The 25,474-nt window shown below is 32.7% G+C and overlaps 2 protein-coding genes across 3 annotated transcripts; both read right to left on the bottom strand.

Moving 5' to 3' along the window:
- Positions 1–530: 530 nt before the first annotated feature.
- On the bottom strand, positions 531–2,764 carry LOC148228997 (uncharacterized). Its single transcript, XM_088200281.1, has 2 exons — positions 2,697–2,764; positions 531–2,589 (listed from the first exon to the last, which is right to left on the bottom strand). Exon 2 carries the CDS (start codon positions 2,557–2,559, stop codon positions 601–603), a length of 1,959 nt encoding a protein of 652 aa, XP_088056407.1. The 5' UTR covers positions 2,560–2,589; positions 2,697–2,764; the 3' UTR covers positions 531–600.
- A 2,902-nt stretch (positions 2,765–5,666) lies between these two features.
- On the bottom strand, positions 5,667–25,141 carry foi (solute carrier family 39 fear-of-intimacy). 2 transcript variants are annotated; one of them, XM_088199205.1, is made up of 8 exons: positions 25,011–25,141; positions 13,159–13,203; positions 12,259–13,091; positions 10,273–11,573; positions 10,068–10,204; positions 8,603–8,683; positions 7,297–7,484; positions 5,667–6,160 (listed from the first exon to the last, which is right to left on the bottom strand). In XM_088199205.1, the coding sequence occupies exons 3-8, from the start codon at positions 12,919–12,921 to the stop codon at positions 6,020–6,022; spliced, it is 2,511 nt and encodes an 836-aa protein (XP_088055331.1). In that variant the 5' UTR covers positions 12,922–13,091; positions 13,159–13,203; positions 25,011–25,141; the 3' UTR covers positions 5,667–6,019. The 2 variants fall into 2 exon arrangements, with proteins under 2 accessions (XP_088055331.1, XP_088055332.1); XM_088199206.1 differs by lacking the exon at positions 25,011–25,141 and adding an exon at positions 18,407–18,852.
- Positions 25,142–25,474: the final 333 nt, after the last annotated feature.

Below are 25,474 nucleotides of genomic sequence, written 5' to 3'. Positions count from 1 at the left end.
AATGTATTCCGATTAGTCACCTTATATATAAGTGTAATTCATGCTTGTAATAATTGTGTTTTCATAATAAAACTATAATAATTTTAACGCAATATAAGATTATTGCTCCAAACAGGTATTACTCCACTTATTTCATCATCATTAATAGCAATTATTTGTACAAGATGTTTCACAATAGATAAGTAAATATTCAATTGACAATGAAAAAAAACAAGTATCCAATTACAAATAGCCGCATACTTTAAATACACAATTACATATGTACATGTATCAATTTGATATTCATTTATGCTAATTCAAATAGTCCAAATGAATAGTTTAACATGAGAATGTCTTTGCTCGTCACACTTCTTTAAAATATGTAAATTTATTTGCCTGTATTATAAGCTTCAATTTTTTAGGATCTTCTATGGAAGATATTAAATTATATGTATCATGTTATACGCAAATGTGAAAAACAGTAGAAAATCTGTTTTTATGAAAGAAAATTACTGGTATAAGTTTTATATAGTTAAAATAAAAATGAATAAAATTACAAAAATACTTTATTGTAAAATTATTATCAATACAAATATATTTTTTTATTTAATACTTTAAAAATTATTCAAAATTGGCGTCGTCTCCCAGAGACTCCTTCACTAAAGTTGCTAAATCGATCCCATTTTTTGAGACACAATTCTGACCATCGGCAAACGGCTTTTGATCTGTATTTTTACCACTGTTAATCATTTCGGTAACGCATTGTTTAATAATAGAGGCGTAATCGTAATCTTTTGGCTTATTTTTCTTCTTCTTATTTGGATCTATATCTTCGATAGACTTTTTATTAAATTCGTCCAAAGACTTTTTAATAATGGAAACATAATCAAACTGCTTGGTTTTGTGATATATTTTTTGTTGTTTTACTTCTTTCTGGATGAGATGAGCTAAAGGATTCACGTTGACTAGAACAATATGTTCATCTTTAGCTTGAAGATTTTCATCAGAGTCGGGTTTACTCCAAGTAAACTTCAAAGGATTGTTGATGGGGATTTTATTTTCTTCGACGAGTACTCCTTTGATTACGTTCTTTGGCATTATAGCTGCTTCTTCGGGTGAAATTCTCTTTATAACGACCTTGGCAGAAGGCGAAGTGATGATTTTTTTAAATAATAAACGCGAGTTGTCCAACTTTTTATGGTCTTCTTTTGGTACATTATCAATTATATTGTCTTTTTCTGTGACGTTTACAGATTCCATAACGAGATTATTGATTCTATCGGCAATTAAATGATCAGTTTTCGGTATAGATATCTTTTTATATTGCGAGCATTCAAGTTTATGTTTTTCGACTTCCTTTGTCGATTTACACATTACTCCGCAGCAACATAGCTCTTTGTCGTTTTTGAAATGATTGTGAACGTGAACGTTCAGCTTCGCTTCGGTCATAAAAGACAGCAAACATAAATGACATCTAAATTTACGGCAAGATTTTCTCGTATGCCTTTGCATATGATTCCGATAGGAAGTCCTCAGTATTTTAATTCCGCAAATTCGACATTGGCACATTAATTTGCTGCTCTTACTCTTTCCACTATTGCTTATCTTTATATCGATATTATCATTTTTGATATCGATATTTAAAGAGTAAGTCTCTTCGCTCACTCTATCGGCGTTTATCTCAAGATCTGGTTTATTCTGTTGCTCGCCGAATACGATAGAATTATCGGAATCAATTCTAATGACACCAGCATCCTTATGTTTCAAATTAATATGATGAGAAAATTCATTCTGTTTATTAAACGACGACGAGCAAAGTAAACATTGAAAAGGCGTTTCGTACGAATGGAATCTATTGAAATGTTTGAATAGCCTCAGAGGCACGACAAACCGTTTCTTGCAATATTTACAAATATACCTCTTGTTATTTTCGTTTTTAATATGAACTTCTTGATGCTTTTTTTGATCTTTCACATTTGTAAATACTCTAGGACAGTGATAGCATTGCGTAATCTTTAAAACGCTGTTCTTTTTTTTCTTATTAAGTTTTTTACACCCTTCTTTGTGCTCGAGCAAGACTTCTGCGTCCTCAAACAACTTATAACAATTGACACATTCTAACTTTTGAGCATCTTTGTGCGATTCGCGGTGGCGATCCAATTTCGATTTCGTCCCGAACGATTTAGAACACTTATCGCAAGTGAACGTATGTTCGAAACCCACGTATTCGTTCGTGTGAGCCGGAAGTATGACACTCTGAATTTTGTGATTCAATATCAGTCCATCGTCCGATCTCGTCGACCCGTGCTTCGATTCGTGTATCGCTAGATTGTATTTATTGAAAAAGGCCCGCGGACACAGCGAACATTTTACAATATTTTGTTTCTTGGTCGTGTGATTGGTTTTATGCATCGAAAGCAGAGTGGCGTTCGAGAAAGCTATCTTGCAAAAGTCGCAAACTTTCAGACGCCTTTTGTGTTTCTTCAACAAGTGAAAATTGTAGCTCAATCTATTTCTTAAGGTTTTTTCGCAAAAACAGCAATTTAACTGCGTTTGTGGAAGAGTAATTTTATCGTCCATAGTAAAGTTTTATTCTTCACGGAAACAAATCTGAAAAATGGTAAATTAACATAAAGCTCTTCAGGTTTAGTTATAAATACAATTTTGAACAGTAATTATTCAAAACTATGTTTAGAATAGCAATGCAAGCAACTAACCTGCAACAGTTAAAGAACATTCATGACGAGAAATGTCAAACTAAGCAATGCAGTGCTGCCAGTGTATAAAAGTTGGAAACAAAATATTCTTCTTTCTAAAATAATAACTATTTAGGTTTACCTTAAATATTAATCAGAAATTTCGTAATCATAATTTTACAAGGATAAATTTATTTTGCCGTTGTTTATAATTCTTAGACATCACAGAATAATACATACCTACAAATGAACGGCCGTAAGGTACAAATACGCATATATAAATTGAAACCGTTTGCAGCGCCAATTTGACTTGTGCGTCAAAAGCCTGAACTGTTACCTGACAGAACCGTACTCGCACTATACTATAAATCACTCGACAGCGGCGTGGCAACCAGGAACGTCATTTCAGCTATTTCCAGGGGGGAGGGGCAAACGTTGGCCAGTGGTCGTAATTTTAATATTTCGATTTCAGTAATTTCATTAAACGACATGGATTTTTCTAGTCAAATTCAAGACAGGAGAGGCAAATGCCTCTATTATTGAATACTAAACAATTTTTCACTTCTCAGAAGGCAAAAATTCAGGTCAAAACAATAAAATCGTGCCGTCATCGTCGCAGTGGAAACGCTCGGTTATATAGCGTCCATATAAAGATTTTTTATGATAATATTACGATTTACGATAAGTGAGAATTTAATTAAGCATATCTAAACCAAATTAAAACAACTAATAAGGGAGCGCAAAAACAATTATCCCTTCTCAGAAGCAATAAAATCGTATCGGCACCTTTTCAGTGGGAACTTATAATATTTATTGTAAAATACGCTTTGTCTTTGTCACCATTAATAGCGTAGCGTGGCAGTTGTCAAGGACGTTGATAATACGTAGATTCTACATACATAGGTATTACTTAAATCAGGAGTTTTTAACAATCTATCAGTATTTTTTTCATCTGCACGTGGGGTGCTTTTATTTATTTATTATGTGGTAACACTGACGTAACGGTGGCGGAAGGTAGCACATTCTTTGGCGGGCCGCGACGGGAGCTCGACAACCGGCGGTGCCTCGTCCGTCGACCACTTGTATTATTTTAACAAGAGCTGTGGAGTCGTTGGAAAATATTCCCAACTTCGACTCCGAATTTAAAAATTTCGATAAGATAATCTTAAAATATTAAATTTATTTTTAATTATTCTATTTATTTATTTTCATGTAAATAACCACAAAGAAAAGAGAACAAAAATTAATTATAATTATTTTTTGACTACTCACATACTTCATTTAATCAAAAATATATTCGAAAATCCGTAATTCAAAGAGAATTAGATCTTAAAACAAGAATTGCTTCTAATACTTTTGTTTACTTCATATTACCAACTTAAAACGCATGACGCACGAAGAAAAATTAAAAAATATGAATTGGGGTAGAAAGGGTTAAAAAGGAGTCAGAGTCGGTCGATTTTTTACAACTCAGACTCCGACTCCGAATACAATGGTCTGACTCCACCGACTCCAACTCAGTAACATAAATTGTATTTCAATAAAAATGCTACTGCTAGGTTAAATTACTAGCCGTCACCATCCGTCCATCAAAAGCATATTTATATTAGAGTTGTTCATCAATCACAAATCTATGAAAAAATAAAAGGTATATTGATGAATTTAAAAAAAGCACCTTGGTAAAGAAGATGAGTATTTTTTTATCCTTTTATTAAAATTAGCATTTATAGTTTCACAATTTAGAATTTAGGTCGTTTATATCCCAGTTTCACAGATCCTGTGCATATGTATAATATCTCAATACTTGTTTTACTGTAGCGCATGTAGGTTCTGATAGCTATTTAATAAAACGACCTTTTTTTTAGAGAGCTGGCGGGGACGCTGCGTGCTAATCCTTGGCCATGGCGATAGAGAGAGACTGAATGTTGCCAGTCCTTAAGAAGACCAGCTTCTCAAGTTAAGCGGTGGTGTGGCAGCACTGGGAACTTTCAGAACGCCGCCGCATTACAAATCATGTAATTTTTGTAAAATTCCCAAAATATTTGCGCTGCATGACAAAATATACATACAGGCATTTATTTTTTAGATGCAAAGTTTTTGCATTATAAATTATTATTAAATTCACAATGATAATCTTTATGAACGTAAAATTTGTGAAATTGGTACTAGTATGTGTTTATTATTGTAGCTTTGCATCGCTTAGTATCCAAGTCGTTTCTGAAGATCATGTTGCACTCTTAGTTTCTTGTAACTTATCCGTGACTTATTCTGCATCACGGTATGAACTGTGCGTTCCAAGTCGAAAGCGAAGTGATAGAAAAAGCTTGTCATTACGAAGTCAAGCTTATATATTCTTTTATAGCTTAGAGAAGTTCATCGCTCTTTCTACTCACGATCATCCAGCCAATGCGACGATTCAGGACAGAAACAAACTATGTTATTATCCAAAATTAATATTTTGCACATCACATTTATTATTCAGACTGCAGGAAATTTGGCAATGGTTTAACTTTATGAAATGGAGGGAGGTACAGGTACTTGGCGCATTTCACCGTGCGTTTAAAGGTTGTCCTTTGATATGGTGCATTCTGCGAGTGCTTCTAATCTGACAAAATCAGCAATCGACGCATGTGCTTGTGTAGTGCTGTCAAATAACTAGAATAATTTGATTTTATATACCTTTTAACAACTAGTATTTGTGACTCATTTCGTTGCAACGATTTGTACCTGACTTATTCTAGTGGGTTTTATGAAGTACATATGCTTATTGTAAGTACATTGCAGAACCGCCCAGTGGTATATCTTGGTCTTCTTGTGAGATACATATTTACAACAAAAAAACTACTACTTCTATTAGTTTGTAGATGTTTATAGCTACTACAATTTTTTATATTAACATACAAAAGATATAAACTACATTTATCAAACTTAATTATTTTACGTTTTACAATTACGCTGTCGACTCTGAAAAAAAATAAAAACGAAAATATATTATGTAAAAAATTTTTTATTAAATGTATTAATTCTATTTTGTACACAAACTTATCGCAATAAGTAAAAGTATGTTTTCATAAAAAGGTGCAGTTACACAATATGAAAGTTACTAACCGTATAAACATCGCCGTTTGTAAGTACCGACGATACCAAAAAAACATATGAAATGTCGATATAATAATATCACATAAATCAACGATTATGACAGTCTTAAATATACAATTTAAGCTTTTGGCGCTATAATAGACATCACTATCGACATATATTTGCGTATATTGTAAACATGTAAAAATTAATACATATGGTTAAAAAAAAATAATTAGGCCTCGTACGATCGACTCAGTTTTCAATCAACCGAACAACTTTTTCAGATCATGTTCGTACATGGCGATGAGTGACATTATTCCGATGCCGGTGCTCAGTCCGGCCAGCTGCAACAGACACTGACAAATGGATCCTTCGTTCGAATGAGACGACGACAATTCTGGAATCTGTGAACAATTTTCAAATCAAGCGTCGGCAAAATTGTACAAGATTATTGCCATAAAGATAAGATAATAAATTTATACAATGAATTTGAATGTAAATTTGTTAATTACAGGTAACAATTTAATTTAATTGATATATTTTATGAAAGACAAATACTACAATAAAATTATTATAGGATAAATTCTGAATTACAATATTAAAACAATCTTAAATAAAATATAATACAAAATACTTTAAAATTGTATGATAAAATCATTTCAAATGAGCGTCAAATTAAACTATGTAAAGTACGCTCCGGATAAGGATTCCGTTTGTAAGGAATGTATTGTATACAGCTATATGAGAGTTAGAAAAGATATAGGCGCATATGCCTATTGACTTAGAATCTTCGTTGTCTCACATTTTCTTTCAAGGACATTCGTTATCGCTGTTATTTATTTTTCAAGTGCAGTGTGACACGGAACGTTCTTGATTATATTTTTTAGGATTTATTTTAAAAAGAAAGATAACAATTATCATGAAAATTAAATTTATTGTATTTTTTAGTGTTTCGATTAGGTTAATATTTTAATATCTTTAGAATAATGTCTAAACTCGGAAAAAGAAAACCACCTTCCGCCCAATCCAAGGAAATCAAGTATAATGTTTACCAATTTATAAAAGACTTTTTGTAATATCATAAATCTATGCTAAATAAACATGTATTGTTTTAAATAAAAAAATAAATATTATTCCAAGCGAAATTGTTTTGAGCCACAATGTACACGCATACAACTACAAACCGGAATCCTTATCGAGTGTACTATACGCTAGTTAACGTTTGTCAATTGTTTATTCGGGTGTTTTAATTGTTTTTGACAGTAAAGTAGAAATAAATAAAACAAATAAATTCAACTCAAAAACCCATAATATTTGTTGTTTATTATATAATGGTTTTATAAATAAATAAATATCATTCAAAAATGAAAATAATATTATGTTATTAATCGTATAAAATTCATAAGCAATGCGATTTTTTGCATGCCAGCTTTGAAAAGTCAATGTAGATAAAAACTCAATATTTACTCTCTGAGATCTTTGTAAAAGAAAAGTATAATATATATATATTTTTTTTTAGTATTTTGTAACGATTACTTACCATGTCGACCAAAGCTATGTATATAAACATTCCAGCTGCTGCGGCGAAAACCCAAGCAGTCGCCTCAGGCGTATGACCGACGACAACACCCAAGATCATGCCAAAGAGACAAAGAATCGAAGACAGTAAATTATAAAACACTGCTCGTTTAGCAGACATTCCGGCTTTCAATAACACGGCAAAATCACCTGAAATATTAGAGGATTAATTATTTTATTGTATTAACACATTGTTGTCGGGACACGGATTTTTCCGTTTTTGCGGAACTGCTGCTGGATTGCGGGACCCGTAAAAATCCGTTTTTTGTAGTCTGTTGCTAGAAGTCGGCTCACGTGTTTATCCATGTAATTTGAACTGCATTTTTTTTGTTGTCAGCAGCTAGATATCACTGCTTTGATATTCAATAAAGACATTATTTTATTCGTCGTCGCATTTATTACAGTTCTACCAAATGTATTGTACTAATTTTGATATTGAATTTTTATACCGTACAAAAAGTTAAATAACGAACTATAAAAAAATCCTGTTATCCCAAATATCTTCTATTATGTTCAATTCTATTCAAGATGTTTCGAGGAATTACTTTCTATCTGGTGTAAAAGAAGGGATGGTCGGGAGTGAGAAAACAAAACAAATTCCAACGAAACTTGACCTGGGGTAGATAACAAGCAACAGTCATTGCGACATCTGTGACTTGTTATAAAAAAAAATACATCATTACAGTTACGCGTAAATGTTCGGTCGTTCGGTTGTCTAAAAAATAGTTTTACACCCCGAAATGTTTTCACTCGATAAAAATAAATCTGACGATGAATTTGTGTGGATAATTTATCTGATTATTGATGATTGGACCAAAAGTGTGGCTATGTACCTTTTGACATACCTCTACACAGTGGTACGTGTTTTTAGAGATATCATACGTTGAAAAACTTTTCATAAAAACAAATTGTGACATATTTTAGTTTTATTTAGTGTTTAATTTGATTTTTTATTACATACATTTTTATAGTACTTTTATGTGCAAAATAAACGCAAGTTTCCAGTAAATATAAAAGTGTCAACCTCCGTGTTTCTTCTTTATTTGATAGTACTGTTTATGGTAAGTCTGGGTTTAAAATTTCATAATTTTATATTGTATAGTATAAAAGTTATGGCGAGTTTCCGGAAAAAAAACGCGGAAATTCTTCGTTTCCGATTAATTCCGCGGCTGCTAAAAAATGGCCCGCGCCAGGCTTAAGACAATGCGCGAAATCACCCGACAACAATGTGTTAAAATGCTCTATTATTTGAAAGAATTTATTTTTACCAATTTCATGTGGAAGCTCATGACATAATACTGCAATCGCTGTTGAAAAACCGCCAGCTATATTGCTCGAAAATGCAGCACCTGAAACAAAAATAAAAAAAGTTTTTAAAATAAAAATATTATACAACCAACAAAAAATTAAAGTAACAACAAATGCTCAAACACTTTAGTAACCAACCGAACATTCAAAACACTATGTTTCAGTACAAAACCTTAACTAAGAAGTTCGACCACTCGAGTACTGTACTTATAAAAATATTGTGAATATTTTTGGCTGTGTACAAAAACATTGTTCAATGTGATCACGATTGGTCGGACATCCTTGGTATATTTAAGTACACAGGGTAGTATTGTTCTTTTTTGTTTTCAAGGTACATCTGTAGGGATTATTACATTATTGGCCTTTCACTATTGTTATGTATGTTTTATTATTATAATCCTTGATCTAATTCAACTCGACAGTCACTCGGATTTTGCATATACATATTTGCCACATATGAGGTGAGTAAGATCCTCATGTGATTCACGAGAAATAATTACATGCCCAAAAAGTGCATATAGTGGTCAGGGGACGTCATTGGGCCTTACTTTTTTAAATGATGAAAGTCTGACTAAGTCAACGGTAAGCACTATAGGCGCGTGATAACAGATTATTTTTTGTACGAAATCAAAGATATTGACATGGAAAACATGTGGCCACTAAGATCGTGTGATTTAACGCTGTTGGATTTTTTTGTGTGGTTACGCTAAGAATTGCGTCTACACCGACAAATCCGAAACATTGGAGAACCTAAAAACCAACATCCACCAAGGTATAGTTGTGATATCGCCCGAAATGTATAAAAAAAGTCATTGAAATGATCAGATGTTGCAAAAGGTCCAGAGGCGGCCATTTAATTAATATTACTTTTTATACCGACAAATTAATGAACTACATTAAATGTTCGATCAATAAAAAATATTCAGATACTGTTTTTATCTTTAAAAAAGTTCGGAAAATGAAGTTGAATCAATCTTTATTAATACGTATGGAAAAGTTAAAATCATATAATTTTACTAGCACCTGCCAGATAAATTATATTTTCCCCGTTAAAAATATAAATCTACCGGTGAAAATGTATTCGGATATTTTACTGAAATGACATCTTTTTAAAAATATTTATGGGATGGATTCCAGAATGTGTTTTTTTAGATTTTCTTTGAAGGATAACCGGAGAATTTATGGTTTAGAATCAGGGATGTCTTTTCAGATTTTTCAAGGGAGGGGGGCAAAAGTTGGCAAGTCAGCGGTTGTTTCCTTTAATATTTCGATTTCATTAAATTTAATGACACACATATGCCCCCATCTGCCTCCCCCCCCCCCCAAATGACGTTCCTGACAGGCAAAGTTGTCAAGAATACGCCCAAGGAATTTGGCTATCCCCACTATTGATAGTACTCGTCAAAGAAAAATAAATCTACATACCAATAGCCATTCCGTCGGTGAAGTTATGTAAACCGTCACCCATGATCACCATCCAAACGACAGAGCTAAAGCTAGACGGAGGCGAATGAACGTGTCCGTGCGAATGAGAATGGCCATGGTGAGTTTGCGAATGTTCCCTACAACCAAATCGACAAATTAGATTATAAACTAAATTAAAGTCTGAATTTAAAAAAATATCAAATACCTGAGAATTACTGTATAGCTCTCTATATCGTTGGCGTTTTTGCTTTCGTCGTGGTTCCCTTCGATGACTTTTTTAACTCCGCTGTCTGAATTTCCTTTATCGTCGTCGTCGTCGAGCGTCGCATTGTGAACATGGTTTGTCTGCCGGGCATTGTTAGCGTTCTCCTCGTAGTTGTGTATAATTAAAGAATCGTTGACCGATGGTTCGCGATGATTAGGATGGATATCGTTTTCGTTGACGTTAAACGATCCGATGCTCAGGTTTCCGTCCTCGTTTTTCGGCGTTATGACGTTCTTCTTGTTCACTTTGTTTACGGAATTCAAGTGATTCTCCCTCACGTGATGGTCGTCGTGAGTTTCCGTCGCGATTTCGTCGTAGCAATAAGGATATTCGGAATATTTATGTTTACAAATTTTGCCCGAGTTAGTCGATTTAACCTCATTTTGATTGTTGGTCATTTTGGAGGTGGTGATTCGGGGTAAGAACGATATCTCCGACGGAAATTTTATGAATCCCGAGCTATTTGCTTTCGAATTTCCGGAGTCTTCTTTCACGCATCCGTGGCTGCTTTTCACGTTTTTCACGTTTCTCATAACGCGAACTCGAGAAGGTAGCGTGTTTTCTATGTTGAGACGAATGCGTCTTTGACGCCACTCCGTCACCAGCGTCAGAGCCTTCTCAGTAAAATAAAAGAAGACCACTCCCAGAGCTGCGACTAAGCCTTTCCACATGCTGTCATGATGGTGTTCTTCGTGACTGTGTTTTTTACCGTGAACATCCGGTGACATGGCGTGAGGGAGTAAATGCAGCATAGCGTCTCCGCACAACGTACCTATCGCTAACGCTACCAGGAACTGTAAAATTTGTTGATAGTAATTGTGGTCCATTATGGGAATGACGGCTACTCCCAAAAGTCCACATGCGCTGATAATTAAAATGCACAAAGAGGAATACACCCAGACAGCCGTTCTGTTGTTATCGTACGACGCTACTTCGTCGTCGTCGTTGTGATCGTCTTCGTCCAGATGGTCATGTAAATGATGATCATGATCGGCGAATATGGAACTTTCGCCATAGACTTTGGGAAATTCTCGCTCTACTATGCATCCGACGCGCTCTTGAGATGTTTCCGCGACTTTTTGATATAGCAAAATAGGACATACTCTAGTGAAGGCTTTATAGTTGAGGACCAAGTTGTTTTTTGAATCGAGAGACTTGTTCGACTCTCGTTGAACGTTCGAACTTCTGTGAGGTTTTTGTTGAGCATTTATACTGCTAATCAGATCCACACTATTGATACACTGAAAAAATATAAAATAAATTTAATTTAATTATACGTATAATTTTAACATGACAAAAAATCAATCTCTGCAGATAAAATTTAACAGCTTTCAGTACAAATTGTTGTCTCTTCGACTCGAGTGTACAATTTTTTCTTAGAATTTCACACTTATCAAATTACGAACTATATTTTCTTTGTATTTATAATGAAAATTGTACTCCATTTTAACCACTTCCCGGTCACAATACCTTTTTAAAAATGACTCAAATTTTTTTTGCACGGACCCACCCTTTCCTATGCAGTCGTAAAACATTTAAAAATATTCATACAAATTTAATTTTTAACAAAAAAAAGGCTGTGATAATTTTTTGAGAAATTTGCTGATATTTGAGATGAGAATTTACAAAATACAAATTTAATTATTTGTTTTACTTTGTGCAAGACCAAGAAGTAAAACAAATAATGATAAAAACTAAGTTATATTTTTCATAATTATTATTATATAGAACAAACGTCGACTTTGACCCTTATTTAAATGCTGTAGATCGTAATATTGAGTAGTAGACTTGAATCAACACGAGCATAATTAATAGGGCGATATGTGAACAATGGTCAATTAGTCCGAAAGCAAACAATAAACTCATATCGATATGAGAAGAAGATTAAAACTCCACAGGGACTGATCGATATAATAACAAACGTACCGTAATATTAGTTGAATTAGACTTCACACGCAGCTTACTCTCTTCCAAAATCATCTTGTAAAGGTCTAACTTCTTAAGCATATCTTCGAAACCGGTCAGATTCATCGTCTTGGACCCCTGCTCGCTGAACTGAGTGAATATTTTTTTCACGTAAAAGTCTACATCTATGTTTTTAACCGACGGTTTGTAAACGTCCTCGTCGGTGGCGTTCGCTGGGGAATTGTCCTTTTCGGATAAGTGAGCGCTTCTCTTCTCTCTGTACTTCAGATGCCTCTTATCTTTCGCTTTGGAAGGCGAGTCGATCCCGCCTTTACTATTTCTATATTCTATATTATCAATTCCGTCTCTGGCGCTAACCCTATTTATAAACTGCACCCCGACTCGTGGATCGCTGGCGACGACTTCTGGCGGAGCAGCCGTTCGTTCGTTCTGTTCCACGCGCAGAGGTCCGACGTCGTCCGCCAGCGATTTATACTTCGCCGGCGGTTTCGATTGATTCTTGTCAATGTCGGAGCTTTCGCCACTTTTGAATCTCTCGTGTCGGAGATCCTGAAGCCGTCGCAGGCTTCTCAGGGATACATCATAATGAGCCGAGCACGGAGAGTGAGTAGTGCACAGCAGACAGAACATACACACGGTTACGAAGTGATGGGACGACGCCATCTTCGCTTATTCATAAAATAAAATAAATAAAAATATCCTTCGCTCTTCGTCGGGAGTTGAAACTTACATCGATAACTTATAGTTAAAATTTAAGCACTGTTGTGACGTAAAAATGTAAGTAAATAATATCACTATTAATACTTTTAAGTAACTTCTAACTTCTTCGCCGTCTGTAAAGATACGATTTGTCATTAATAAAAATATGTAAAATTGCGCATAACGAGATAGAGAACTCACCTTGAATTTGATATATTTGAAACCCATTTATCGGTGACTCTGCGGCTGCAATTAAAAGAACAGAAAGTTAGTCCTGATATTTTATTTATTTAACCGCAATCAATATGCGACCTCGGAAATTTTGATTCCTGTCGAACAGTTTTATTACATCTATGAGTTGTTCGGCAAGTCAACGAATGTCAATGATGACATTTGATGATATACTTTGAACGTTCTGAATTGGATACACTCGAAAATTCAACAAGACAAAACAAAACGCACAATGATTGATTTCTCAATGGATCGTACTATTTTAGAATTTACACAAAAAAAATTATGAACTGTAATAAAATATATTATTCTATATATTTGATTGTACTACATTCGTTTTTATTGCACTAAAGATCAAAAGTAAATATTTTCTATCTTTTAAAAAAAAACACATAAAACATGATTTATAGTAAAAGATAAGTGGCATATTTTATGGCAATGTTTTTAAATTAAAAATATGTTAAATAAAGTAAGGCAAGAATGCGTAAAATTCAGCAAATTAAAAACAAAAACATAATTTATTACTATATTTTTTTATAGCTCCATAAGGTGAAGATTCTATGACCGTGTGATAGAGCTTATGAATATTCCTAAGGCTACCTACTATATTAAAAACTGTCACGTGAATATGAGAATTATTAGTAACAATTTAAAATATTAGTTTATATTCAGAGTTCATAATATAAACAGGTCTAGACACAAATGTCAATATTATTGATTTGATAAAAACTAGGCACAATTAAAAATTAATAATATCATTAGTTAATTATAAACATAATCACTTTTAAGTTTATACATATTTTGTGATGATAATTTTGTCAGAATCCAACCAGCGCAAAAAAATGAACAATCAAATATTTTCGTCAGTTGCATATCATTAAGTATGCAAATAATATACTGCAAAATTTACTCAATGTCAACCAGTGTTGCAGTATTTTGTAATAAAAATAACTTTTATCTCGCCTAGTAGAGAGGATTATTTGAATCGTAAAAGTTTTGACAACATCAACTTTCTGTGAGAATTTTAAAAATAAAACTATATCATTATGTCATTTTACTATCAAAAAATCACAAGTATGTTTACAATGTGTTAAGTGGCTGATACAAACAGGAACTCACAGTTAATTATAGGTTAAGGTTGCTAGTTCGTGTAACATTGCAAAGTATAGAAACGAAACTACAGTAAAGGTGTAATGAACACGCACAATACAACACGTTGCGGCAATAATATATAAATAAGGGTCTAATTAAACAGGAATTCGGACTGATACTGACGTCCATTGAAGTAAGAGTTAATCGCACAGGTGTATAAAATAGAATATACCCAAATGCTGATCAAGTTTGTGATAATCATTACATAAAAATTACAAAGAATTCGATATTTATAAATGTTTAATAGGTTTAGAATTTGAATTCACTATGACACAAAACTTATATCTGGAATTCCAGCGAAGCGACGTACTACTTATTATTAAGATATATCCTTAATACTTGGTTGGATTTCTAGAAACATTTTATTGCTAATTAAGGAAAATGTATTTATTATTTTTGAGTGGTTACACTTAGACAACTTACTGTTGGATTTCACAATGAATATATTTATAAAAAATATAATACCAAATTGTCTACAATTTATTGTGTATTCGTTAATTAAGTTATCGACAAGACAAATTTAACAGTTATAACTAATCATCAGTTCAGACTTTTAAAATCTTAAAATGGGTGCAATAAATAGGGTTAAGTGTAAAAATAACTACCCTAAGTATAAAACGTGAGTATTTGCGAAACATTTGATAAGGAAATAATGTGTATAACCATATATGCAGTCGGGGTCCGGAAAATTTATCGCCAGCAATTAATCGCTGGCACATTTTATCGCCAGGCATCACATAAAATTTATACCTATATATTTATTGGTCATTTTAAATCGAAAATAGTGTGTTATTTTTAATATCCATGCACTGACATTTACTAGTGGAATTATAAATCGATTGTTTACATTTTACTGGATTATATTCATAATATTGAAAATATAATTTCATTGTAATAATTGCGAAACGTTCATTTGCTGTTCAAACCGAAACCTAACCTAATGAAAGATCTAAAAATAGATTTTGAACTTCTATCAGATTAATTCGTTTAGGTTACGTTTGCATTTGACTGTGAAAGCATGATTTTATTACTTTTGAAGTGTATTTTGAGATTTGTCGCCAATATGGCGAAATACACAAAACGTCTTCAGGAAACGGCGAAATCCTGAAGGTGTTTCTTTTATTCTAGAATGGAAGGTATCCACTTAATCGTTGGATTATAAAACTGTCCTGAAATTTGTTTTCACACCTTCGATGGAAAAGCACGTGGGATTAAATTTGGACAACTTAATGAATGCAGAATGCAGTCTAAAAATATCAGTTTTTTTATCTTTTTGATCAATGCAATCAAGATAAAATTTAAAAAAATAATACTTCATTAAAATATTTCTAAATAATAAGGAAAAATGTGGGGAAAATTCTGGCTGGCTGGCTGGCTGGCTGGCCCTGGAATAGTCTTTAATTAAATCGATCGAATATCCTTGCGCCATAATTATGAAGAAAAAAAAATGGATTGCAAAAGTCAACAAGCTAATATTTTTAAACGGGTTGCGATTTAACAGGAAATTATTTTAAGAAATATGCGTATTTATATTAATATAATACTTTGTTCCATTAAACAAATTACTTGTGCATTTATTAAAGGTTCGGAATAATATTCGTTGCAGTGTTATTCATGGGGTGTTCACTGGTCTGACCAATTCTCGCTCGCACCTAATCTGTTAAACAGTAATGCACAAACAATTCGTTTTATGTGTTATATACTCTGATTTATAATATTGTATAATTGAATATGATTGAGACGCAATTGCTATGCTGCGACGTAATTTGTTAATCGCCCAAAATCGAGTTATATGAGCGTTTGTTTATAATGAAGTAATTAGAGTAAACAAGGGATTGATTTTGTATTATTCGTTTGAACGAAGCAACGAATCGATGGTGAATTCGATATCGTGCGTCACAGGGAAATGCGTCACAAGCTATATCATTCGTTTGATCGAAGCGACGAATCGATGGTGTACTCGATATCGAAAGCGATACGGTACTTGTTACCTTATGGAATGTGTCATAAGGAATGCGTCACAGATTGAATGTATATAAATAATAAATATAGGAATGAAATAAAGGGACAGCACTTGATCTTGAACTCCGAGAGAGAGAGAACCAAAACAAAAGTCTACTCATTTAACAAATCGTTCGTTCATCTGATTCCTCCTCCCGGTTAACATATGGAACAATTATTTTATATATTGCTGTTTTTAAGCTATTCGTTTTTCGAGTATTTGTTCCAAGTATTTGTAGTGGAATAATATGAAATTTTAAGTTTCTAAAAAACATTAAATACAACCTACTTTTAAAACACAGTTGTCTAAATATTACAAAAATGCAGGTATTAATATTTTTCTTTGATGTACCGCTGCATTATCTACAGCCCAATTGTGCCTTTTTTGTTTTGCGAAATGTATATTCTTGTCTTTATGCTATTTATAAATATTATACAGCCATGTACAACCATACATAACAACAAAATAATGATAAAAAAAAAAACATTTTAATCGCAAAAATTTCAGAAAATACTCATATTTTCGAGCTATGTTTTTATTTTATTTATTACGAGTAATGCACCAATAAACAACATATCTGTAGTATATAGGTTCTCAAAGTGGGCAATGCTAGTTCCATGAGAATTTGGTGGGCAATAGAGGAGCCATAGAAAGCAACGGAGAAGTGGGCAGAAAGATTTTTGTTCAAAAAATAATGTTGTGTTGTGTTGTAATAAATAATAATGTATAAATTAAATATTTTTTGCATAAAATATAATGCGCTTTAGGATCTATTGGTTAGGCCTTATTTTATTTTTAAATTGCGAATAGTATATTTATAAAATGCAATTCTTATGTTCTTTTTTTATATTAGTCAATAATATTGGTGAAAATCTTGTGTAAAAGTGTGCACTTTTTGTTTTATTTTATTAAATATTTTTATAATTTTAATTCCATTTTCTTTTGTTTTGCTATTTGAAATTCTAAAATTGCACAAGCTACACGAATATTATAGTTAAATTTAAAAAAAATGAATAATGCAACGTTACAACTTATTATTAAATGAAATAAAAATAGTTTTCCAAAGGTGGGCGATGAGTCAATTAAATTTAAGAATGCACACTTTATTACTTCACAACAGTGAGAGAACTGTAGCTGTAGTCATAATTAAAAGTTTAGCATTGTTTTTGTTTATTTCAATTTAAAAAATACAAAATAAGGAAGTATATAACTAGAACAACACAAATAAATATATAATCCCATTGTTAAAAATAATCATAATGCGAGAATGTTTTGCATTTTTTCACATAACGTGAAAACTAATCACAACACGACAGCCGTAACTGACAAACAACCGTTAAGAAGTATTATCTCCAAACTCTTCACAGAAATGCAGTGTCTCGATTGGTCGATAAGGACGCGGTGCGATATAATTGTCATGGGTCAAATCAATTACACGAAAGAGTGATTTTTGAAGAAGGGAAAACAAAAAGTAGACATTGTAATTCTAAAGTTACGATACTATGAAGTTTAAACTGATAATAGTTAAACATTCGGGCGCCGTTCCAAGCAAAACGTTAAGGTGCTAAAACGACACACTTATCGAGCACCAATATAGCACACGCGCGAGTTATTATGATATCAAATATCAATAATTAAATTATTTTCGAACGGGTCGGAAAATATGCAGATTCGATTCGAATCATTGGCGTTTGTGACATTTGTGCAGATTAAAATATCCGCGATAGCAAAAAAATAGAGGTTGAACGAAAATGGCAATAAAATTGATAGCTTGTTGTAAACAGAAAACACGTTTGGTTCCAAAATTAGCAAGTTAGCGGAAGACGAATAATTCGGACAGAACGAAGGATTCAGCGCATTCCTGGAGCTGCTCTATTTTTCGGTTTTCGAATTTATCATCGTAGCGGGCGCGGGACGAAAATAAAACGCGACGCAGAAATAGAACGGGATCGTCGCATATTTCTTGAAACAAGAGCCTTATCGCAGAAATGTGCGGTTTAATTTTTCGCGCAATGCGCCAGAGAGATTGTATTTTCTCTAAATTCCAAACTGTTAGAAACTCACGTTTTTAGGCGTTTTATGTGCGACGCGACCGAAGCGGCTACGCGCCGCCGAAGTTGTGGAAACGCTCGCGAGCGCGACTGCCGCGGTTAACGCAGATTCTCAATCTGTCGACCGACAGAGCCTTAACCCTTTGAATATTGAAATCCTAACTATCGGATACGATTCTAACACAAGTCCATGCTACGCAACAATAAACTTAAATACATAAAAAAAAATGTTTCACGTCTTTCACACCCACCAGTTCCTAAATTCGTTCCACTTTTCGAATTTTATGACGTCAGCATTTAATTGCTGTCATTTCAAACAACGATATATCAATTATATTAGAAGCCAAAGGATTAACTAGCTATAGGGTATATGCTTCAGAGAAAAATAAAAAATATATTTTATTATGTAATACACCACTTTACAGGCCGATGACTCATATATGAGCCATTGAACCGGCAAAGATGGTGTAAAGAATTTTATAAATATGCATACGTCATTTTTGTATAATTAGCATCAACTTTTTAAAATGTACATATAATTTATAACAAAAAATAATAACGATAATCGTCGAATTTTGTTTAAAATTATACGATTTTTTTAATGAAAACCATTCATTACCCAAATGTTCAATTGTGAATACATTTACCTGTTTTATTATGAGTAATTTTAGATTTTCAATCTTTGAGTGATTCTAGATTTATATAATAACGTATTTTTTGTTGAACTTATTATAACATATTTATATTCACAAATAATTATTATTTTTACATAAGAATCCTTAGTATAGTGCAACAATAAATATTAGGATTTAAATTTTAAACACACTTTACAGCCAAGTAATGAGAAATTTAATAATATTTATTGTAAAACTACAATAGTATTAAGGGTTTTGGGATACGCAATAAAATGTAATCCAAGATTAAATCACTAGAATAAAATTGTGATTTTTCATATAAAGTGCAATAATGTACAATTAAAAATAATAATTAGCCTAGTCTGGGCGAAGCGGGGTACGCCAATGCCCCATTTTGAACGTATTTTACGGCATATTTTTAATTATTAATATCATTAAAATGATATGTGTGTCAAAAAAAGGATTGTAATGTAGAAGACAAAAGAAAAAATCCAGAAGTGATTTTGCATACAACTCAATAAAGTTTGAACGATAAAATAAATAAATAAATTAGATATTATAGGTATAAGTGAAATAGTTTAAGAAAATAAAAAGCTAAAACAAATTGTTTATTGCAAAGAGAAAATAATATCTCACTGTTGTACATACTATATATTAAAGATATAATTAATAATATAGAAAAATGTAATATACATATGTATGCACACTTTAATTTATTGCATAAGTGATTAAACAGTGCAGTGCTTCCAAATTACTTTCATGTCCCGTCCCCTAAATTTTTTTTCTAGTTAAAGGGTTTATTTAGCAGTAATTATTACAATTATAATACACATATTTATAATACGCAATATTCCTGCGCATGCGCTAACATCATCTTTTCTGTGTATATAAATATGTTTTAATATAATGTGTTATTTAACAGGCTTAAATGTATACATTCCCTAAATATGTAATGTGGAAAAATATTCATAATTGAATATTTGTACTTTCTACTGAATATTTTCGCGGCCTCAATTTGGGGAGCACTGTACTTGAACTAAATGTTAATATAACAAAATGTAAGAGTTATTGTAGATGAAAAAATAAATTTTAAGGAACATTGTAATTACATAATTTTAAAAATATGTATATTATCTAGGATAAGAAATGTTAAGAATAAATATGAAAAATATATAATCTACAATAATATTATATTGCCTCACTATAATTATAGTGCAACAATATGATATATACTTAATACATTAGATAAGACGACGTTACAAAAATTACAAGTAGTTATAAACAAATAGATTTACTAGTTGTAGAAGTATGATTGATACATTGGAATGGTTAAATGTTCAAGAAATATTGAAGATTAATGTTTTAGTATTTATATATAAATTAAAAAATAATGTGTTAGCAGAGTATTTGATGTATTTAATAATAGTTACTAGTTAGGTATAAGAAAACAAGTACGGCCAGGATGGATGTGTATGGAGGTGTGAATTTGTATAATAATATTCCTAGGACAATCCGCAAAAATAAAAATGTAGCGGGTTTCTTCAATGGAATAATGAAACACTTTCGTGCAATAAGAAATAAATTATAATATTAAAGTATTTTTTTATATTATGTTTATGTTTGTTTTTATTATATTTGTTTAGAATGTTAGCAATTAGCTAGATAACAAAATAAAATAAATACGCAATAAAATGTAATTGTAAATGTAAGGAATAAAATAAAGCTGATTTTAAAAGTACAGCATTAGTATTGTATAATGCAATTAAAAATAAAATTAGCCCAGTCTGTGCGAAGCGGGGTATGTTAGTGCCCAATTTTGTATGTTTGTTTTTGCCACTTATGTTTAATTATTAATATTATTAAACTTATATTTTACACGTATGTTCAAAAAAAAGAAGAAGACCAGATAAAGGCCAAAAGTGGTTTTGCATACAACCCAACCAAGTTTGATTAATAAAATCAGACAATCCTCAACAAGAAGATGGCCATTTAAGATATTTATGGAGAGCAAAAATGTATCTATTTTAAATGCCGCTATTGTTTAGACTTAGTCTTTAATGTAAGATAGAATATCGTAGCCGAAAACGAGTAGTTATGAGGGAAAAACATAGAGCATTTGTTAACTGTTAGTTAGGACGGTGCCACGCTCAAATTTGACAATTGCGAAACGTCCATATGCTGTTCAAACCCAAACTAATATAATACCAGTATAATGGTTTATTTGTTTAAGTTAGGTTTGAACAGCGCGGAAAACGCAATGGGATGTAACAAATGGTGTTTTTAAGCATGGCACTGTGCTAATTAACAATTACCGATCATTTTTTTTACCTTTCGTCTGTTAAGGGTTAAAAACTTCTTATTAGGCATAATATATGTCGCGAAATTCCTTCGTAAAAAGCAAGGTTTTCCTCAGATAATTTATGAGATACTCATATTCTGCAAATTAACAATTTTCTAACTTTTTAAATGGCGACACATTGAGCTTTTGTGCTAGCTTCTGTATCGTTAAACTCAGACTTGCTTTGATGGTAGCCCTAATATCCTCACTAACAACCCTAAGGACTACCCGCCGTAGATATTCAATGTAAAAATTTCCGGAACGAAATTTTTAGAACCACATTTGACATTCTAAATTCAATGGCATCCCTGTCCTCGGTCAATACAGACGTGCTATCTGCTATTTTTGCATTAAAACTGAGTTTAAACTCATAAAGCATAATATAGCTTAACTGAGTTTATTTTTTATCCACTGCCATCGTTGATTTAGGGTCGAAAACATGAAACAAAAAATATACCGTTAGCATCATTGATACGACTACTGTTAATAAACACAGAAAGAATAGTGAAATTATCGCTAATTTATTAGAAGCTATACATTTTTGTGAACGTAAGAAAAAAACCGCAAAGTCTAATGGGACAGCCTGATATTTCTATTATATGGTTTTAAAAGATAAAATAATATTTATTTTATTTTTAATTGTTGATTTATATATAATATAATAAAACTAGGTATAATATTTATTTTAATAAGTATAAAAAATGCTCCTTTAGTCCTGCAAAACGTAATCATGTAATTATTAAAAAAATTCGATGAGCGGTTTGGGTGTTAAAAACGGTATTTTAAAGAATATAGAATAAAACTTCGTATTGTCATAATTTATAACTACTAAAAAAGTTTGAGAGCTTCAATAGGACTCCATTTTTTCAGGTATATGGCCCGATAACGGTTTTTTACCCAGTATTTCAGTATTTGCCTATCTTCTGCGAAACTATGATAGTGAGCGTTCGCCTAAATTGCAAACGAGGAATTCCAACGTTTTACTATTTTTTTTAAATTCCAATTTATTCCGCAGATTTCACACTTTCCCATTAAAACGCGCGGGTATAATCGAACTTTATCGCGTAACACATTTCCCAGCGAAAACTAGAACTCGATTATCGACACTGACATTATCCGACTTACGCAAACGGCTCTCGATTCAGCGATCCTTGCGCAAGTCGGGTATGTAATGGCGATGAGACACGGTCGCGTTTTGACCGATTAGGGCAGTATTAATATGTGCGTCACGCTAGCGATTTGCATGCATAATATTGTCTCGCGATTGTTGTTAAAACGGCCCATGGTTAAACATGTGTTATATTTGTATCACAATGTCGGCGTAAATTGTGTTTATGTACCGTCTCTAACTATTCGATATTATAAAAATAATAAAACCGCGGAAGCGAGTCTTCTCAAAGTAAATTCTGACGTAAACCTTGAAATCGAACATATTTTTTTTCATCACTATAATAGTGCAGCAATCTTGCAGGTCAGCCTTGAACTACGCGAGATCGATAAAAATAGTGACGGAAATAGACAAGTCATCGTGTCGGCTAGTCGTTATCGAATACTTAACCGTTCCATATCTACAAAACGGAAGTTACTTTATCGGAACTATGAACTGTAAAAATTGGGTTCATCGTTTTTCAACAGAAAATTAGTGATATTTGAAATCAGTCCTATTTTAAAACCAATTATTAGTCATTTACATTCGCCGCTGTTTATTCACGGTGCGTTGGGAGTTCCATAACAATCACCAGCGAAGCCATGGTTCAAATTTCAATTTAAAAGTTAAGCAAAGTCGAATACAATATTTGATGTTGAGAAAGAAGAAAAATGTAATTCGTGGTTTTGGGATAACCGATTTAAAATATATCTTCGTGTGTTTGGATCAAATTAGCGAACGGATCTAGGAGAATGTTCATAGTAGCAATACAATTCTTTAGAAATTCTAGAATCGACCTTTAACTACGTTACTCTGAGATAAGGTTACCAAATTTTGTAAACAACAAAGGAGGACACTAAAAATAAAAAGGTCACCTCGGAAATTATTTTTTGAGGACAAATTACTGCGGTAGCTCAAAAAAGGTTAAGGACAAAAGGAGGATAAATTTTTTTGAGGAGGACGTCTGGTCACTTATCTTAGAAGTTTTAGAAATGTTATTATGAAATGAAAAAAAATATTATACGAGAATTATGTGCATGATTTAGAATGAAACGAATCAAATAAAATATTATTATTATTTTCAATAAAGTCTGCAAAAATATTTTCACTCTCCAGAAGTTGAGAATTGACTTGAAAAATTGTAAAATCGCACCGGCGTCGTCGTAGTGTGAACGATCGGTTTTTTATTTCATTCAGACAGAATACCGCGTGCACGAATTTGTATTAAACATGTGTTAAACTACGTATTTATTTACCCCTTTAGCTAAATATGTCACTAATATATAATATAAAAGTAATAATATCGGATAATAGTCAGAATTTTATTAATTGCCTGGTCATAGTTATATTATTCAAGATCAGAATAAACATTAAATGGTTAGTATAAAAATTAAGGAAGTCAGATATACGACGATTGTGCAAATTAAAAAACATATAACATTAATAAGTATAAACGGGCCATAAAATATTTATTTTAAAAAAACTGTTAGGCAGTATTTAGAGCGACGAACGAAGATGGAATAACGACAGAGCGGCGGCGGAGAGCACGATTTGCTCGTTGCGTTGACATCTGGCTCGATCAATTTCATTAAATTTCAATAAAAGACATGAATTTTCTGACCAAATTTAAAGGAGAATAAATGAACCCCCCCCCCCAGATGACGTCTAAGACTTTTATAACAATATATTACGACTTACAATAAGTGATAATCGAATGAAGCTTTCTTCTCAGAAGTGATAATTGTTTTTGCGCCTTCCTATTGACCAAAATTCGGTATGAATAAAAATTCGTAGTAATATCGGAGATGAGTTGGCTTAGTTTGTATTTTGGACTTGCTCTAATGAAAGTTCTAAAAGTATAATTTGTTTTAGAACTTTCATTACTTTAGGTTTGGGTTTGAATTGAGTTTCATAGATATTTTAGAGCAACATAGAGCATATATTGTAGTTTCACTAGCGTCTATCAGTTAAATGATATTTTTGCTAGTAATAATTTCACTAGTATGTAAAAGTTAAAGTTAATCGTCTAATTTGAATAGCACATGACAAATTATATTTTCACTGGTAAAAATATTTATCCACCTGAAAAAAAAATATTTATCCAAAGTTATTCGAAAGTATGTAATTTTTCAACATAATAAAGATACGAGGGTTTGAGATAAGGAGCCGACTTTCTAGCAACTGGCAACCCCGTCGTCGGATTACATGGACGATCCATTCCAGATTCGAACAATATTGGAAATCAACGAATCGATAATGATGACTTTTGTTTGTTTTTATTCGACCCTCGACACCTCGACACCTCGACACCTCGACACCTCGACCGGTATTCACCGTTCACCGTTAACCGTTAACGAGAATATAGGTCAGGTCCACTCCGACGGTTTCCGTCTCCGCCGCAGGGAAGCGAGCGATTTATTTTCGGAGGCGAAATGGGTCGAAGGCGTAAACAAAAAACGTGGATTAGGCTGAACGAGACGGAAAGAGAGCGACTGACCGGTTAGGTTGCGGTTAGGCGGCTGCGAGTCGAGAAACATGCGGCGCCTCTCGGCGTCGGGCTGCGGCGAATCGGAAGACCGGGGCGCGGGGTGCGGGGCGCGGGACGAGGCACGGCCCGGCCGCCTGCCTAGTGTTGCCGCGCCTCAAATACTATTAAACCTTAGTAACCTACTGTTACAAACTACTACTTTAAGAAATAGATCGCGATTTGTAGCTAAAAATGCAGTTGGATTGTTGAAATTTACCGACCCCGTTCAATTGCATAAATAATCATTATTATAAACTATTTTAGCTTGTTTCATTTTTGTTTGTAACAAAATACTGTTTAATTTATTTATTTATCGTTAGTCATATTACACTGACGTGACATGCAACGGCCAGTGCATGCACCGTTCACCGATTATCATGTATTCTAATATGTCACCGTTCGTTTTTCCCCCCTAATAAAACTCATGTTGCTGG

Source organism: Plectrocnemia conspersa, unplaced genomic scaffold, assembly GCF_051122295.1.
Source record: "Plectrocnemia conspersa isolate PC_06_02 unplaced genomic scaffold, ASM5112229v1 ptg000012l, whole genome shotgun sequence".
In the NCBI taxonomy this organism is placed as follows: Eukaryota; Metazoa; Arthropoda; class Insecta; order Trichoptera; family Polycentropodidae; genus Plectrocnemia; species Plectrocnemia conspersa.
The sequence above is the reverse complement of the archived record's forward strand: the minus strand, read 5'-3'. Positions and strand labels throughout refer to the sequence as shown.